At 33.3% G+C, this 19,021-nt stretch overlaps 1 protein-coding gene across 1 annotated transcript in view; it reads left to right on the top strand.

Moving 5' to 3' along the window:
- The window catches only part of LOC308430879 (uncharacterized protein), a gene marked incomplete at both ends in the record, with an annotated part of 60,888 nt that extends 48,362 nt beyond the window's left edge, over positions 1 to 12,526 (top strand). Inside the window, one exon of the mRNA XM_080930157.1 lies at positions 11,568 to 12,526. Within this exon, the coding sequence (XP_080786283.1) occupies positions 11,568 to 12,526 (959 nt within the window). The remainder of the gene's footprint in view (positions 1 to 11,567) is intronic.
- Between the last annotated feature and the right edge of the window lie 6,495 nt (positions 12,527 to 19,021).

Below are 19,021 nucleotides of genomic sequence, written 5' to 3'. Positions count from 1 at the left end.
CCATGTTCCAGAAAATATTCTCAACACATTTATAGAAAGAGTATTCCAACCTTAATAAGAGAAACCTGTAAACATACAAAAGCTTATAAAATACATATTGACTAGAATAGGAAGGAAATGTCTTCTGCTGCATACCAAGCAAAACACAAAATCTATAGAACAAATAAAAAATATTAAAGTGAAAATGAAGAAAAGCCATATAACACACACACAAACACACACACAAATAAACACACACACACACACACACACACACAGTCAACCAACAGGAAATAAGATCACTTGTCATGAATATCTCTCAACATCAATTTATTGAATTCCTCTTACAAAGAGACAACCAAATTAACCAAAAAAGGCTAACCAAATCCATGTGAAAACAGGATCCATCATCCTGTTGCATACAAGAAATACACCTCCTCAATAACTCACATCGACATTAGTCAAAATAAAAGAATGGAGAAAAAGATTTGCAAGTCAATGGACTGAAGCAGGAAGCTGCAATATTCATTCAAATTGTAATTAAATAAACACTTACTAAAATTAATCAAAAGAGGCAGAAAAGATTATCTCATACACATGAAAAAAATTACAAAGATGCTATCTCAATTCTAAATATAAATATTATATATATAATTTGTATTTATATACAAATATAAATATATAAGCACCCACATTTGTAAATGAGACATTGCTAATGCTTTAATTCCACATCGATCCCCACACATTAGCAGTGAGAGACTTGACTAAGCCCACTCTAATGAATTAACATGTCATCCAGAATAAACCTAAGCATAATTTAATGAAACTAACAGATATTATGTATTACCTGGACTTAAAAAATACCTATGGAATATTTCACCCCCATCTAAAAGAATATACCTTCTTCTCTGAACCTCGAGTCATTATCCAAAACTGATCATACAGTCTAACACAAAGTAAACCTCAACAGATACAAGAGAATGAAAATAGCATTTGCATTTCATCAGACCTATAGGGATTAAAGGTGGACTACAACAATAACAGTGACACCAGAAAGCCTAAACACTCGAGGACACTCAACTCCATGATCTTTGTATCAGGGAAGAAATAAATGAATAAGAGATTTTCCATAATTCAAAGAAAATGATGACACAGAATATCCAAATTTAAAAGAAACAATTAAAGCAGTGCTGAGAGGAATGTAAATAGCACTAAGTGACTGCATAAACACAGTAGAAAGTTCACACACTAGCAATTTAGAAGTACATTTGTCTTAATTAATTAGGATTTTACTGCTGTGAGCAGACATCATCAATAAGGAAATACATATAAGTACAACATGTAATGGTAGCTGGATGACAGGTCCAGGGATTCAGTCCATTATAATCGAGGCAGTAGCATGGCAGCATCCACACTATGTGAGCCTAGACAGGTAAGAGTAAACATCTTCCTGTATAAGCCACTAGGAAAAGATTGGTTTCCAAGACCACACCCACAGTGACTCACACCCTCCAACAAAGCCACAACTCCAAATAGTGCTTGTCACTGTGCCAAGCAAATTCTAACAAACACCATCCTAATGCTCTATAAAAAAGAAAAATAAGCAAAATGGAGCTGAGTAAAACATATGAAATAAAAAAGTCAGGGCTGAAATCATTAAGTTAGGAACAAATGAAACACTTTAAAGAGTCAATGATATCAAGAGCTTTTGTTTTACTTTTTTTTCTATTTAAACTCTAGATTTTATTCTGCTCCCAGTCCATCCTTGAACTGTTTCACATGCCGTACCTCCTCTCTGCCAGCCCTGTCTCCAAGAGAATGTCTCCCACCCACCCCCCCCCCAGACATATAAACCCAATGGGGCCTCCAGAGTCTTGAGGGTTAGGTAAATCTCTGACTGAACCCTGACCTGGTAGTCCTCTGCTGTCTGTATGTTGGGGGTCTCATATCAGCTGGTGTATAATGCCTGGTTGGTGATCCAATGTCTGAGAGACCTTGGGGATCCAAGGGAATTGAGGCTGCTGTTCTTTATATAGGGCCACCCTCACCCTCAGTTTCCTCCAGCTTTTCTCTAATTCAACCCCATCGGTCAGGAGCTTATGTTGATTGATTCTGTGCAAGGATCTTCATTTAACTTGTTCAGCTTCTAGTTGGGTCTTTCATAGGGCAGTCATAATAGGTTCCTTTTTGTGAGTACTCTGAGATAACCTCAGTAATGGTGTTAGCTTTGGGGACTCCCCTTGAGCTGGATCCCACTTTGGGCCTGTCACTGGAACTTTTTTTTTTTCCTCAGGCTCTTCTTCATCCATGAAGCTTTTTCCAACAGGAACAATTATGAGTTAGTTTTGACTGTGAGATAGCAAGCCCATTCCTTACTTGAAGCCCTGTCATTCTGCTAGAGGTGGGTATGCATATGAGTTCCCTATTCACACTGTAGGGAATTTCATCTAATAACTGTCCCTTCAAGTTCTGAGGATTTTTCACTTCTTAGGACTGTGGTACATTCTGGAGCGTCCTCCCAACCTCCGCCCTCCAGATGTTGCTTTTTTTCCTTTCTTTGTACTGGCATCAGGGATTCAATGCTTTTTTCCCACCCAATAACAGATCATGTTTCCAACCTCCCCCCCTCTTGTCTCCTTCCCATCCTAGGTTTCTCCAGCCACCCCCGCTTCTTGTGGTTGTTTGCTTTTTCCTCACAAGTGGGACTGAATCATCCTCACTTTTGCCCTTAAACCTGTGGATCTTTTTGAGTTCTGTCGACTGTATTGTGGACATTTTAGGTGGTTCTCAGCTATTTAAGATTCCTCTGTTCTGTATTCTCAGCATAGATCTATACCCATTTTCTGATTGTGTGGTTTAGATTTTGATGGTTAGCTTCTTGAGTTCTTAATATATTGTGGACCTGAGCCTTCTATCAGATGGAATAGTTTTAGAGTAAGTATTTTCCCAGTTTGTAGGTTGTCAATTCGTTTTATTGACTATGTCCTTTGTCTTACAGACGATTTCCAGTTTCATGAGGTCCCGTTTATCAATTCCTTTTCTTAGAGCATGAGCCATTGGAGTTCTGTTTAGAAAATTTCCCCCTTCATTAATGAGTTCAAGGCTCTCACTTTCTCTTTTGTTAGATTCAGTGTATCTGGTTTTATGTTGAGGTGAGAAGAATGGAACTATTTTCATTTTTCTACATACAGACAGCCAGTTAGAGCAGCACTATTTATTGAGGATACTTTTTCTTTCTATTGTATGTCTTTGGCTTCTTTGTCAAAGAACAAATGTGCTTAAGTGTGTGGTTATACTTCTCAGTCTTCAATTCTATTCTGTTGATCAATGTGTCTCTCTCTGTACCAATATCAAGCTAGTTTTATCACTATTTCTCTGTAATAGAGCATGAGGTCAGGTATGGTGATTTCCCCCAGCTAATCTTTTGTTATTACTTCATTAATTTTATAAAATATTACAATAGCTCACAAAAATTTGTTACATAATATATGATGAATACACATTTTTTTTATTTTTCTTTTTTTTCTGAGAAGGACTGAGGCTTCCACCATCTGGTTCTCCTTTTTTAACTTCATATGATCTGTGAATTATTTCTTGGGTATTCAGAGCTTTCGGGGGTTAGTATCCAATAATCAGTAACTGTATATCATGTTTTTTTTTTGATTGAGTTACCTTACTCAGGATGATATTCTCTAGTTCTATCCATTTGCTTATTAATTTTGTAAAATAATTTTTTCTAATAGCTGAGTAGAAATCTATTGTGTAAATGTACCACATATTTTGTATCCATTCCTCTGTTGAAGGACATCTGGGTTCTTTCCTGCTTTTGGCTATTATAAATAAGGCTGCTATGAACATGGTGGAACATGTGACCTTATTAAATGTTGGAGCATCTTTGGGGTATATGCATAGAAGTAGAATAAAGCCCAGTCATTTTTTTATTGTTAAGTATTGTTTTTGCTTTTCTGTTTTTTCTTTTTTCTATCTTTTTCTTTCTTTCTTTTCTGTTTTTGTTTTTACAGATGAATTGGAGAATTACTTTTTTTCATGTCTCTAAAGAATTGTGTTGGGATTTTGATGGGGATTGCAATGAATTTGTAAATTACTTCTGGTAGCATTTGCATTTTTACAATGTTAATTATGCCAGTCCATGAGCATGGGAGATCTCTCCATTTTCTGAGATCTTGTCGATTTTTTGCTTGAGATACTTGAAGTAATTGTTGTACAGATCTTTCACTTGTTTGGTTACAGTTGCCAAATGTTATTTTGTATTTTTAATGGCTATTGTAAAGGGAGTTGTTTCCTAATTTTTTTCTCAGCCGATTTATCATTTGTATAAAGGAATGCTACTGATTTGAGTTAATTTTATATACAGACAGTTTGCTGAAGTTATCAACTGAAGGAATTCTCTGATAAAATACTGTGGGTGACTTGTGTTTATTTTCATATTATCTACATATAATTATACATTTATTTTTTTCTTTGCCAACTTGTGTACCTTTGATTTTTTTTTTTTTTTTTTTTTTTTTTTTTTTTTTTCTAGCTAGCACTCCAAGTACTATATTGAATAGATCTGGGGAGACTTTACATTTTTGTCTTTTTTTTTTTAGATTTTTGTGGGGTTGCTTCACATATCTCTCCACTTAATTTGACATTGGCTGTTGGTTTGAAGTATATTGCTTTTATTATATTTAGTTATGGACCTTGAATTCCTGATCTCCCCATACTATTAACATTAAGGCGTGCTGTACTTTGTCAAATTATTTTTATGCATCTAAGGAGTTGATCTTGCAATTTTTTCTTTGAGTTTGTTGATATAAATTAATAAATTTTTATATATTGAACCAACATTGCACCCCTGGGATAAAACCTACATGATCATGCCAAATTCTGTTTTTGATGTATTTTTTGATTCAGTTTACAAGAGTTTTATTGAGTATTTTTGCCTTGGTTTTCTAAAGAGAGATTGGTTTTATGTTTGTTGTTTTTGTTGGGTCCTTGTGTGATTGATTAAGTATCAGAGTAGTTGTAGATTCATAGATAGTTATTCTTCTGTTTGTATTTTAATGAAATTTGAGGAATATTGGTATTTAATCTTCTTAGAAAGTTTGGTAGAATTGTGCATTAAATTTGTCTGGTCTGAGGGTTTTTATCATTGGGAGGTGTTAATGATTTCTTCAGTTTGCTTATGGGATGTGGGTCTCTTTACATAGTTTACTTGCTCTTGACTTAACTTTGTGATGTGATATCTGTCTAGAAAATCATTCATTTCACCTAGAAGTTTTAGTTTCGATTTATTAGGATCTGATGATTTCTTTTGAGTTTCCTCAATCTCTGTTGTTATGACTTTCCTTTCATTTCTATATTTTGTTAATTTGGATACTGCATATGGACCCTGATTATATTCTATAGGTGTTTATTTATCTTGGTGACTGTCTCAAAGAACAAGCTGTTGGTTTTGTTGATTCTTTGTATTTTCACTTTGTGTCTATTTGCTTGACTTTAACCCTGAGTTTTAAAGTTTTCTGAATTCTTCCACTATTGGATGAGTTTGCTTCTTTTTGTTCTATAGCTCTCAGGTGTGTTGTTAAAAGTTGCTAGTTTAAGATCTCTACAATATCTTTACCAGGGTACTTAGTGCTGTGAACATTCCTGTTAGCACTGCTAACATTGTGTCCAATAGTTTGGGTTTGATGTGTTTCAATTAAAATCCAGGAAATCTTTAATGTCTTTCTTTATTTCTTCCATGACCAAATTATCATTGAGTAGAGAGCTGTTCAGTTTCCAGGTGTTTGAGCTTTCTGTTAACTTGGCTGTTACTGAAGACCAGTCTTAGGCCATGGAGATCTGATAGGATGCAGGTAATTATTTCAATTTTGTTGTATTGTTTGAGGTCTGTTTTGTGAGGTATTAAATGGTCCATTTTGGAGCAGGTAGTATTAGGTCCTGCGAAAGTATATTCTTAGATTTAAAATGAAATGTTCTATAGATATCTGTTGCATTCATTTGGTTCATAACTTCTATTAATTTTATTATGTCTCTGTTTATTTTATGTTTCCATTATCAGTCTATTGATGAGAGTTTGGTGTTGAAATATACCATTATTATTGTGTGAGTCATGCAATATGCATTTGGAGGATATATGTTCAGAATTGAGAGTTCAATTTGGTAGAATTTTTTGTTGTTGATGATGATATGAAGTGTTCTTCCTTATCTGTTTTGATAACTTTTGGTTGAGAGTCAATTTTATTCAATATTAGAATGGCTACTGCAACTTTTTGCGGGGGGGTATCATTTGCTTAGAAATCTTTTTCTATTCTTTTACTCTTAGGTAGTGTCTGCTTTTGTCATTAAGCTGTGTTTCCTGTATGCAGCAAAATTTTAGGTCCTGTTTAAGTACCTAGTCTGTTAGTCTATATCATTTTATTAGGGAAATGAGTCCATTGACATTAAGATATATTAATGAATAATGTTTATTTTTTCCTGTTATTTTTGTTTTTAGAGGTGAAATTGTGTTTGTTTGACTATCTCAATTTAGGTTTGATGAAAGAATATTATTTTCCTGCTTTTCCTGGGGTGTAGTTTCCCTCCTTGTGCTGGAGTTTTCGGTCTATTTGTCTTTTTAGGACTGGGTATGTGGGAAATTATTATGTAACTTTGGGTTTGTCATGGTATATCTTGGCTTTTTCATTTATGGTAAATGAGAGTTTGCTGGATATAGTAGCCTGGTCTGACATTTGTGTTCACTTATGGTCTGCATAACATCTGCCCAGTATTTTCTAGTTTCCATAGTTTAAATTGAGTAGTCTGATGTAATTCTGATATCTCTGACTTTAGATGTTACTTGTCCTTTTTCCCTTACTGCTTTTAACATTTCTTCTTTGTTTTGTGCTTTTGGTGTCTTGACCAATATGTGACATGAGGAATTTCTTTTCTGGTCCAAACTATTTGGAGGTCTATAGGCTTCTTTTATATTTATGGGCATCTTTTTTTTTTTACACTAGAGAGGTTTTCTTCTATAATTTTGTTGAAGATATTTATGGTCAGTTTATATAAAATATAGTTTATTCAAGTTATGGGGATGGGAATTATGAGGGTAGTAGAGGCAAAGAGAAAAAGAGAGGAGTAATGAAGTAGATTCCAGGACATGAGCACATAGAGAGAGATGGGAGAAGGGAATGGGAAAAGGAGAGGCAAAGGAGGTAAGAGAAAGAGAGCAAGGGCAAGAGCAATAGGGGAGAGTAAGAGCTGGAGCCCAGTAGTTCTTTGCTGTGATTTTTATGCTTCCTCTTTATTGGTTTCAACTTGGTTTTCAACGTTGTCCTTCATGTCTATAAGGGAGATATTTTTTGTGTTTTTTAAAATCCTCTACCATAATCATCATGACATAAGATGGAATTTTAAATCAAAATGTTGCTTTTATGTGGTTTTGTGGAATCCAGGACTTCCTGTGGTGAGAAAAGTGGGTTCTGATAATGCAAAGTAGCTTTGCTTTCTGTTGTTTAGGTTTTTGCACCTGCCCCTTGCCATCTGGTTATCTCCGGTGTTATGTTGGTCTTGCTGTCTTTGACTGAAGTCACCTACTGTGGAACTGGGAGAACACTCTTGAGAGACCAGATCTCTCTGGTTGGGATTTGGGTAAGGAGGGCTCTGGGCACAGATGAAGGCTAAAACTTTCTGTCACAGGCTGATCAGTGGTTCCTGTGACCTTTGTTCTTTTTATGGGTCCATCTTTGGACAGTTATTGGAGTGAACATGGGGTCTCAGCTATGGATCTAGGAGTGAGAGCACTCATGAGAGATCAGCTATCTCAATGCAAGACTTTGGTATGGAGAGATGTGAGACATCCTTAGCTCTGGGCATATATGATGACAAGAAGATCCATATTGTATTTTGATAAACACATAAAAATACCAAAAATATATAAATAAAAAAATTCACAGTTAAGTATAATATGGAATATAATCTCTACATATGAAAATATAAATGCAATCCTACCAAATATGAATAAAAATCAAAAATATAATAGACAGAAGTGAGTATAGTATTTTTTACCATCAGAGTTCTGATAATCAAGTGATGGTACAATCATTCCTAAGTGTATATTTAATGTGTTGTGCCCTCTTGAGGTTAGCATAATAGTTAAAAACTGAGTCTAATGTAAAACTTCGAATATTTATCCCATAGGATACATAAATTATCAGAGTCAGACTATGACCACCTCATTAATTGACTTTTATTGTTATAAGTCTGCATGGGAACTTAGTGTATAAAAGTGGCCCTTTTCTTCATGATTCTGTTGAGTCAAGTGATAGCTTATGCGCTGGGCACAAACCCTGAGAAACATGCACATATGATGCATGATTCTGAAATTACTGTTAGTGAAGATGGCCAAAGACATCAGTATATTTCAGTCAATTATTTGGAGATGGTTGGGTGTTTTCATTCAGTTACATTATGAAAATAGTAAAGAAAGAACAGACATAAAATGACAAGTTAGGCCATTTTTACTTCTCTGATTAACTGACAGTTTCTTAAAAATTCTCAAAGTAAGTTTGTGATGACACATATCTAGCTTTCACTAATGTAGGCTTAATATTGCCCACAAAAGTAGGACACATTTCTGCTGGGCAGAAATGGAGCTTTCTTTAATTTTTAAATTCTCTTAAATTATTCTTAATTATTGTTTTCAAAAATTGTCAGTAAAGAAGTTTTTGAGGTGCACATTTTAATAGATATTTTACAAAAATATTTCTATAGCCAATATGTCCAAATAACTGAATATTTCATTATTTACTGTTCTGGTCTGATCAAGTTACAAGTAGTTAGAAGATCAAATGTTGTAGTTTATTTCTTTTTATATTTAGTGGCTCTAACATGATTCTCTCTGTCCCTCTGTGTGTGTGTGTGTATACATGTCTGACCAATTATTTTCTATTTACAAGTAAATTAGTCCAACACTTCATGTAAAGCCACATTCTGATTAATTTCTTTCCCCAGAAACTTTCCAAGTACATAGATTTTACAGATTGATCATATGGATTCAAAAAAGAACATCAGCTCCTGACCGTGAGTAATTTCTCTTGTCCTTTCTTGTTTTTAAATAAAACTTACCACAAAACGTTTTAGAGATACTTTGAATATCCTGGCAGAAATGGAGATATTAAGAAAGCCTTGCACTTCTGATTAAGTCTTCCTATTTCTATCTTAAAAGTACTGAACTGTTTGAACAGAAGCATCACTGACAGTGTAACCCACAATACAGGTGGCAACATGTCAGTTGCCTCCTCAGACTTAGCAGGTTTGACTGTTACTAAGATAGTAGTATAGACTGATGCATGATAATCAGCCATTTTGAAAACTAGCAGCTAGAATGACAGAATCCTGTTGAGAAGAATGGGTTCATGTTAAAACTCTACCCCTTTGTAGGGTACTTTTTTATCACTTGAAGATCATTCAATTTTTGTCTTTCTGGTAGCATTTTCTGAAAAATAAATACGGATCTTCCTCTTCCTTGAAGGAGGAGTTGTACTTGTCACATACCTGGACAAGGAATACCAGTGCAAAGCTGTGAGTACAGGAACAGTTACAGTAAAGTATCATGAAGCTACTAAAGAATAGTTTGACATCATGGTAACTCATTATTTTCCATTTTCATCCCTTGACAATTCCTTATAATTTTTTGTTACAAATTCTTCTTTTGCACAATTTTAGCTAATTAAGAAGAAAATAATGACAGTGGTGCTGAGAGAAGAAAATTGAAAAACTCTGGTAACAAACAAATGGCAACACGTTTATTTCTACAGATATCAATGTTGATACTTCCTATGTGTCAGGCATCATTAAAGGAAGGAGTAAATACTGTTTATATACTATTTTCTCACTATGTTTCATGTTTATTTTCTTTCAATCATCTTATGGCTTATAAATTCGATATGAGAGTTCTATAATATTTTGCTTGTATTGTTAGTAATCATCACAATTCAGGGAATATAGAGTGTAATTATATTGTGTCACTGTAGAAGAATATGTTACTTTTTAAAATTTATAGAGGGTGTATAAATATACCATTATTAATGAAATAAAATAATTAAACATTCAATTTCTGATATATACATTATGTTTATAGTTATATAAAGTATTTGAAATGCAACAGATTTCATGATTATTTTAAGAATAAAATTAGGAGTAATTAGTTTGTATAGCATGATTTATAATATAGTAGCATGGAGACTTTCTTTGAGTAAAGAGAAAGATTCAGGTTTCTCCAAGGAGATAGCAGGTAGTACTTCAAACATGACTATTATTTCTTGAGATAAAAACAACTTAAAAAAGAAAATTGGGATATGGCAATCTTTTGGTATTGATTTTTATGTAGTCAACTTAGCAATTTTTAATATAAAGAAACTATGAATTATAAAAAATATTAACTTGTACATGTTCAAATATTCTTTAAAATTTTTATTATGTAGATTTTTATAGAATATAATTTCTAGTTGAAAATGTATGATCTATGTTGAAAATATGTTTAATATAATATTTACATAACTTACATTTATTTACATGTGTGGTCACATAGGCATGCTAATTAAATATTGCAGTGAGTAGCTATTGTTTATTTTTCTACCTACATAAAGAAGTTTCTCATAAATGATATCATAGGATGATTATAGGTAATGAAAAATAACCTCTTCTTATTTACTGCTTCTAGATAATTATCTCTGCTTCATGATTTTGTTTGCAAATATGATCTATCACCTAAATATTCCTGCTACCTTTCCTGATATTTCCTGTCATTCTTTCGGTGCATCTGTAACTATGATGGGTTTTTATTTTTCTGTTACCTTAAGCTCAAAGTAAATATTGTCTTCCTTAAGCTGCTTTGGTTTGGATGTTTTATAATAGCCACAGAAAATGAAATCATGTGGGCCACTTGTCATTTCTTAGAGTTTTGAAGGCATAGTTAGGCAGGAGTGAGAACGTGTCATGGATTTAAAAGAGAATGCAAGAGATTTAGAGTTATTATATTTTTCTTCCCATGTATATTATGTTTACGAAATTAATGCACAAGTGGACAGAATTGTTATCAGGAACTGATTCTGGAATTTGGTGAGTAGTTCATAATATTCTGAGCCATGAAATATTGTTGCCCATTGTTTTAGAGAAATATATTTAATATACTCTTTGTGTTTTCTTTTTTCACTATATTTAGATATGGGTAACTTCTCAAGGAAAAAAACATGAATCATTCTTTGAAATAGTATCTTTTGCCAGGATATTTTGAAATGTTTAATATTTATTGAAGAGAAGAGAAATGTAAACTATAAGGGAGAAGAGGAATAGAAGATAAATGTATGAAATTTTAATTACTAATGTAAATAAGGCATCTTAAAAAATGAAGGACCAGCTTTCAAGTTTCAGATATATCAAATTCAGTGACATTACTTACAAAATGCATCAATAATGTCATCTGAAAGACTTTGTGAAAACTAAGTGCAAGATATTAGAACAATTTTCAAATTCACCATATATTAAAGAAACTGTCATTAACCAACAAAATTTAAGTCATTTTTACCTATATATTTTAGTAATATTCAGTAGCAACATGGAACTTTCAAACCAATCAGGTATTTCTGATTTTTTTCTAATTGGATTGACATATACTCCAGACATCCAGTCATTTATCTTCAGCTTGTTCCTATCTATATACTTTGTTACCATCTTTGGAAACATCCTCATTATCTTGGCTGTCAGCTTGGACTATCACCTTCATACACCTATGTACTTTTTCATTGCCAATCTGTCCTTTACTGATGTCTGTATAAGTACAACAATAATCCCAAAGATGCTGTTGAACATCAAAACACAGAATCAGAGCATTACCTACACAGGCTGCCTGTCCCAGGTGTGTTTTGTATTGATTTTTGGTGGATTAGAAAGCTGTCTTCTTGCTGTGATGGCCTATGACCGTTATTTGGCTATAGTCCATCCTCTGAGGTACACAGTTATCATGAACCCTTGTCTCTGTGTCCTGCTGGGTTTACTCTCACTATTCATCAGTACAGTGAATGCACTACTGCATAGTCTGATGTTGTTAAAACTGTCTTTCTGCACAGACCATAATATCCTTCACTTCTTCTGTGAACTTGTTCAAGTCATCAAACTTGCCTGCTCTGATACTTTGATCAACACACTTCTCATTTACACAGTGACTAGTGTGTTTGCTGGTGTTCCTCTTGCTGGGATTATTTTCTCTTATATTCAAATAGTGTCCTCCATTCTTAAGATCTCATCAATCCAGGGACGGAATAAAGCCTTTTCCACTTGTGGATCTCATCTATCAGTAGTATCTTTATTCTATGGGACAGCTTTTGCAGTGTATATGAGCTCTGCGGTTTCTGAGTCTTCTATTAAGAATATAGTCTTTTCTATAATGTACATTGTGGTCCCTCAAATGCTGAACCCTTTTATATACAGTTTGAGAAACAGAGAAATGAAACAAGCCATGAGACACCTTCTCTCTTCTGTAGTCACCCCCATAAGCTAAGTTTATAGAAACAGAATGACAGGGATATTAGTTAAACAGTTAACCCCTTTATCATTAAGTCTCTTAAATTGAACTGTATAAATATATTTCTATCTGGCACTAAAATTTGATAGATTTTTCTTTTACTTTGATGTCTCATAAATAATTTTATAAATGTAACAGTTAATGGCATATGTATAAACAAAATGCTTATGTAAACCATACTTAGTTATGTTTTGTTACAACCCATAGGAACACCATGATCCACACTACTAGAGATTTCATATTTTGTAAATAGTGATGAACAATTTCTAAGGAAAGCAATATTAATGAAACCATTCCACCACACACCCTCATTATGTTTATTATTTTATATAATATCTGAGTGTCTTCAAATTGTTTTGTGCTAATTTTTTTTTTTTGTTTTTAGAACTGCTACTATTTCTCAAAGAGAAATAAATATTATCAAGTACATTGGGATTTTAAGCCATTTAATCGTTATTAGTTTTTGTTAGCTTTTTTAGTTCATGGTTTTCAGGATTAGGGCTTCTTTAATTTGCACATCAACTCATGTCTTTGTAAAACATTTTTAGAGGAGTTGTTTGTTTGTTCCTAATATTTTATAGAGGCTCCACATTATTCATATAGGTCCAGGCCAACCTAGGTGTGCAAATATTTCTCTAGTTTATTCTTGACATGAAAATTCTCATTAAGGTCACACCAAGTTAATACTTATCATGAAAATTATAGCTCCTATTAGAATGCTCCTTGCTTGTAATAAGAGTTTCTATAAAGAGAGACTATAATACACATGGGAACAAAAAATGGCATCTAAGATCTAAGATACAGTTAAGAAGACCTAGATTATTCTTGTGATTCTTAAATGTAATTCCATGCATTTCTATACAGAAATTATGATATATAAAGATGAATATAAGACTTATCCCATAGGAAGATTGGAGATATTGTGAGTTATAATGAGAATTACATTTCTTGTAGGAAGACTCGGTATCAGGAAAGATGTAATATAGTGAATGGGGCAAATTAAGTAGAGAGAGTAAAACAATAGTTGTGATCAAACTGCACAAGTGAGGATAAATAATAACATACTATACATGTATATATACAATGTAATTAAATTCACACATAAAAGTTATATCAAGAATAATAGAATATGCATGCACTTGCTGAATAATTACTGCTAGGATACTTTAATATTTCTTTATAACTCAAGCTCATAGTTTTAATGCTGAGAACCATTGATTTAGACCAACCATCATTAAAGTTACTTTTATTGTATGTTAAAATTGGTACATTTGGTGCTTTTAAGAATAACAATGGATGTTTATATGTTTATTATCTTCTATATTTAACTAATATTCCTTTTCAAACTCTGAATGTAGTTAATGATATTGATTTAAAAAGCTACATTTTGAACAAATTTTAAAAAGTCTATTCTTAAACTTAATAAATAATGTCGAAGAAATCATCATAGTTACATCTGCATTTACCAATTCACAAGCACACTAAAGTTCCTAAATATGAAATCTTTTTAAATACAGAGAAGTGGGAGCACATGTCTACCCATGAAATTATGACTAGAATCTGATCAGAAGTCCTGAGTATATCAAAACCCATTCAACTCCTGGTGGTTTTATTTCTCACTTGGTTTTAACATTATGTTACTACAGAAAATGTTTCATGGTATATATATATATACATATATATATATTATTGTATTTTAAATATGGAGCATAGCACATCAACTAAAATGATATTGCAAAATTTCAACAAAGTGTCAAATTATGTAAAGGAATCTATTGTAACTATTAAAATATTATACAGTTATATAATAATTAATAATTTCATAGTTAAACTCTTTTCTGCATAGAGTGAAAATGCTCAGCCATGTGGATGAAATAATTTAAAAATAATGAAACGTATAAAAATTCTCCAAAAGTCTGTGATATATATGTATTTTAGTAATTATAATACAAAGATTTGCAGGATATAGATCCAGGATACAAATTAGATTCTGTCCTAAAAAAATTGTAAAATAAAAAAACTGCAATTTACATGAGCAACAGTTTTTGTAATGTATGAGTTTAATGTGTTATATATATTGTACTAGGAATAAAAATGATATGTGCTTGAGTTCTGATTAATCTAAATAAAAAAATTTAAGATACATGTTTCTATCATAAGCACTTTAACAAATGAGATAGTTTTCTAATCCCCATGATTTCTGTTTATGTTGTCATAATATCTTACCTACTACAGGAGAAAAAATCAAAATTTCCCAAGTTTATTGTATAAGCTGTATTGGTTTTCACTGGAAATGTCTTTCTCCATACTTTGCTCCTCCATTAGGTATTCCCACGTACATAGAAAAAAATCCCAAATATGTTTAAATTTGCATTATTGTATTACCTGACATTTTTATGTCTTTTTATCTTTTGATATTATACATCTCACATATACCCCATGTTCTCTCTTAATGTATTTAATGCATTTCTTTTGTTTTGCATGTGCATATGTATATGAAAATACACACATATTTCTAAATATATTCAACTCAGTATATATGTCAATTGTGTGTGTTTTCAAGGATCAACATTTGTTATTAAATAATCAATCAGACTTGTCTTCCCTGAAGCAGACTATTTATTCAATTCCCTGTGTTTATCAATATACTATAAATATTTGATGACTTGTTGGCTTTTCCCCATTGACTTTGGCATGTCTGTTTGTTCTGTCCCTGTGGAGTTAACAAGTCATATTTGTTAGATTTTTCATGCAGAACAATTGATATTACAGTAAACTCTAGGATCCTCTAACAGAATTATTTCTGCCACATAATGTTCAATGGTTTTTTTTCTTTTGAGATTTACATGTGCAAATGATTTGTAAATATATCTAATAAGGATATATTGTGGGGTATTAAAGTCTCCCACTATTATTGTGTGGGGTGAAATGTATTTTTTGAGCTTTAGTAGGGTTTCTTTTATGAATGTGGGTGCCTTTTTTATTTGGAGCATATACGATAAGGATTGAGAGTTCCTCCTGACAGATTACCCCAGTAATGAGTAAAAAGCGTCCTTCCTTATCTTTTTTGATAACTTTTGGTTGGAAATTTACTTTATTCGATATTAGACTAGCCATTCCATCTTACTTCTTGGGGCTGTTTGCTTGGAAATTTTTTCCCACCCTTTTACTCTGAGATAGTGTCTGTCTTTGTCTTTGAGATGAGTTTCCTGAATGCAGCAAAATGCTGGATTTTTTTTATGTATCCAGTCTGATAACCTATGTCTCTTTATTGGGGAGTTGAGTCCATTTATGTTAATAGATATCAAAGAACAGTTGTTTCTGTTTCCAGCTTTATTGTTTTGTGGGTTGAGTTGTGTCTGTGTCTTTTTCTTCTCTTGGTTTTCTTGTTTAGGAGTTTTCTTGTTTTTACTAGGATGTATTTTCTCTCATTGCATTGGGTTTTCCACCTATAATTCGCTGTACCGCTGGATTTGTGTTCAGATATTGTGTACATTTTGATTTGTCTTGAAATATCTTCATCTCTCCATCTATGGTGATTGATAGTTTTGCTGGGTATAGCAGCTTGGGCTGGGAATTGTGCTCTCTTAGGGTGTGCATGATGTCTGTCCAGGCTCTTCTAGCTTTCATAGTCTCTGTTGAGATTTCGGGTGTGAATATGATTGGTCTGCCTTTATATGTTATCTGACCTTTTTCACTAGCTGCCTTTAGTATTCTTTCTTTGCTTTGGGCACTTGGTGTTTTGACAATTATGTGTTGGGAGGTATTTCTTTTCTGGTCCCACCTATTTGGAGTTCTGAAGGGTTCCTTTAGGCTCATGCTCATCTCATTCTTGGGGGTAGGGAAGTTTTCTTCTACAATTTTGTTGAAGATATTTACTGTGCCTCTTAGTTGATACTCTTCTCCCTCTTCTATTCCTATTATCCTTAGGTTTGGTCTTCTCATTGTGTCCTGGATTTCCTGGACATTTTGGGATAGGAGCATTTGTTTTTTGCATCTTCTCTGGCTGTTTTGTCTATGTTTACAATGTTGTATTCTGCCACTGAGATTCTCTCTTTCATCTCTTGTAATCTATTGGAAATGCTTGCTTCTGTGACTCCTGATTTCTTTTTTGGGTGTTCTATCTCTAAGGTTATCTCTTTTAGTGTTTTCTTTATTGTAACACACAATAATAGAAGGAGACTTTAATAACCCAATCTCACAATGGACAGATCATGGAAACAGAAACTGAACAAGGACATAGCAAAACTAGCAGAGACTTTGAACCAACTAGAATTAATAGATATCTGTAGAATGTATTATCCTAAAGTAAAAGAATACACCTACTTCTCATCACCCCATGGCACCTTCTCGAAAATTGACCACATAATTGGACACAGAACAAGCCTCAATCGATATAACAATATTGAAATACTCTCATGTATCCTCTCAGATCACCATAGTCTATGGCTGGTCTTAAACAACAAAGACAACAAAAAGCCTAAGTAAACATGGAAACTAAACAACGCTCTGTTAAAGGATAGCAGGGTCAAAGAAGAAATAAAAAAAGAAATTAAGAACTTTTTAGAATTCAATGAAAACGAAAACACAACATACACAAACCTATGGGATGCAATGAAAGCAGTACTGAGAGGAAAACTCATAGCCCTAAGTGATTCCAAAAAGAAACTGGAGAGAGCTCACATCAGCAACCTGACAGCACAGCTAAAAGCCTTAGAACAAAAGGAAGCAGATATACCCAAGAAGAGTAGACGGCAAGAAATAATCAAAATTAGGGCAGAAATAGACCAAATAGAAAGAAAAAGAACCATTGAAAAAATAAACAAAACCAAGAGTTGGTTCTTTTAAAAAATCAACAAGATTGTTAAACCCCTAGCAAGACTAACTAGAGGGCAAAGAGAGAATATATAAATTAACAATATCAGAAAGGAAAGTAGAGACATAACAACGGAAAACTGAGGAAATTCAAGAAATCATCAGATCCTACTACAAGAACTTATACTCCACAAAATTAGAAAATCTGGAGGAAATTGACGAATTCCTAGACAGATATAGGATCCCAAATTTAAACCTGGACCAAGTAAACCATATAAATAATGCTATAACACCTAAAGAAATAGAAGAAATCATCAAAAGGCTCCCAACCAAACAAAGCTCAGGTCCAGACGGGTTCAATTCAGAATTTTATCAGATATTTATTGTGGATATAACAGCAATAATCTTCAAACTATTCCACAAGATTGAATCAGATGGAATACTACCTAACTCATTTTTTGAGGCTATAATAACCCTCACCTAAACCATACAAACACCCTACAAGGAAAGAGAACTTCAGACCAATCTCACTTATGAACATTGATGCAAAAATACTCAACAAAATCCTCATAAAATGAATTCAAGAACACATCAAAAAGATCATTCATCATGATCAAGTAGGCTTCATCAGTAGGATGCAGGGATGGTTTCATGTAAGGAAATCCATCAATGTAATCCACCATATAAACAAACTCAAAGAACAAAATCACATGGTCATCTCACTAGATGCTGAGAAATGATTTGACAAAAGACAACACCCCTTCATGTTAAAAGTCCTGGAAAAAACAGGAATCCAAAGTCCATACTTAAACATAATAAAAGTACTATACAGCGAACCAACAGCCAACATCAAACTTAAAGTTGGGAAACTTGAAGCAATCCCACTAAAATCAGGGACTCGACAAGGCTGCCCACTCTCCTCCTATCTATTCAACATAGTACTGGAAGTCCTGGCTGGAGCAATTAGACAGCAAAAGGAGATCCAGGGTATACAAATCTAAAGGAAGAGATAAATACTACACTCTTTGCCGATGACATGATAGTATACTAAAGTGAGCACAAAATTTCCACCAGAGAACTCCTACAGCTGATAAAAAAGTTCATCAAAGTGGCTAGATACAAAATTAACTCAAACATATCAGTAGCCTTCCTATACTCAAAGGACAAACATGTGCAAAAAGAAATTAGGGAAAAGGTACCCTTCACAATATGAAATACCTTGGTGTGACTCTAACTAAGCAAGTGAAGGACCTGTATGAAAAGAACTTCAAACCTGTAAAGAAGGAAATTGAGGATGATCTCAGAAAATGGAAAGATCTCCCATGCTCATGGATTGGAAAGATCAACATCTTAAAAATGGCCATTCTACCAAAAGCAATCTACAGATTCAATGCAATCCCCATCAAAATTCCAACCCAGTTCTTCATGGAATTGGAAATGTCAATGTGCAATTTCATATGGAACAACAAAAGACCTAGAATAGTGAAATCCATCCTCAACAACAAGAAAGCATCTGTGGGAATTAATACCCCTGACCTAAAGCTATATTACAAGGCAATTGTGCTGACAACTGCATAGTACTGGTACAGAAATAGGCATGTGGATCAATGGAATAGAATAGAAGATCCAGAAATAAGCCCTCATGTATATGGTCAC

The sequence above is a fragment of the Micromys minutus genome (genome assembly GCF_963924665.1).
Source record: "Micromys minutus genome assembly, chromosome: 16".
Lineage (NCBI taxonomy): Eukaryota > Metazoa > Chordata > Mammalia > Rodentia > Muridae > Micromys > Micromys minutus.
The sequence above is the reverse complement of the archived record's forward strand: the minus strand, read 5'-3'. Positions and strand labels throughout refer to the sequence as shown.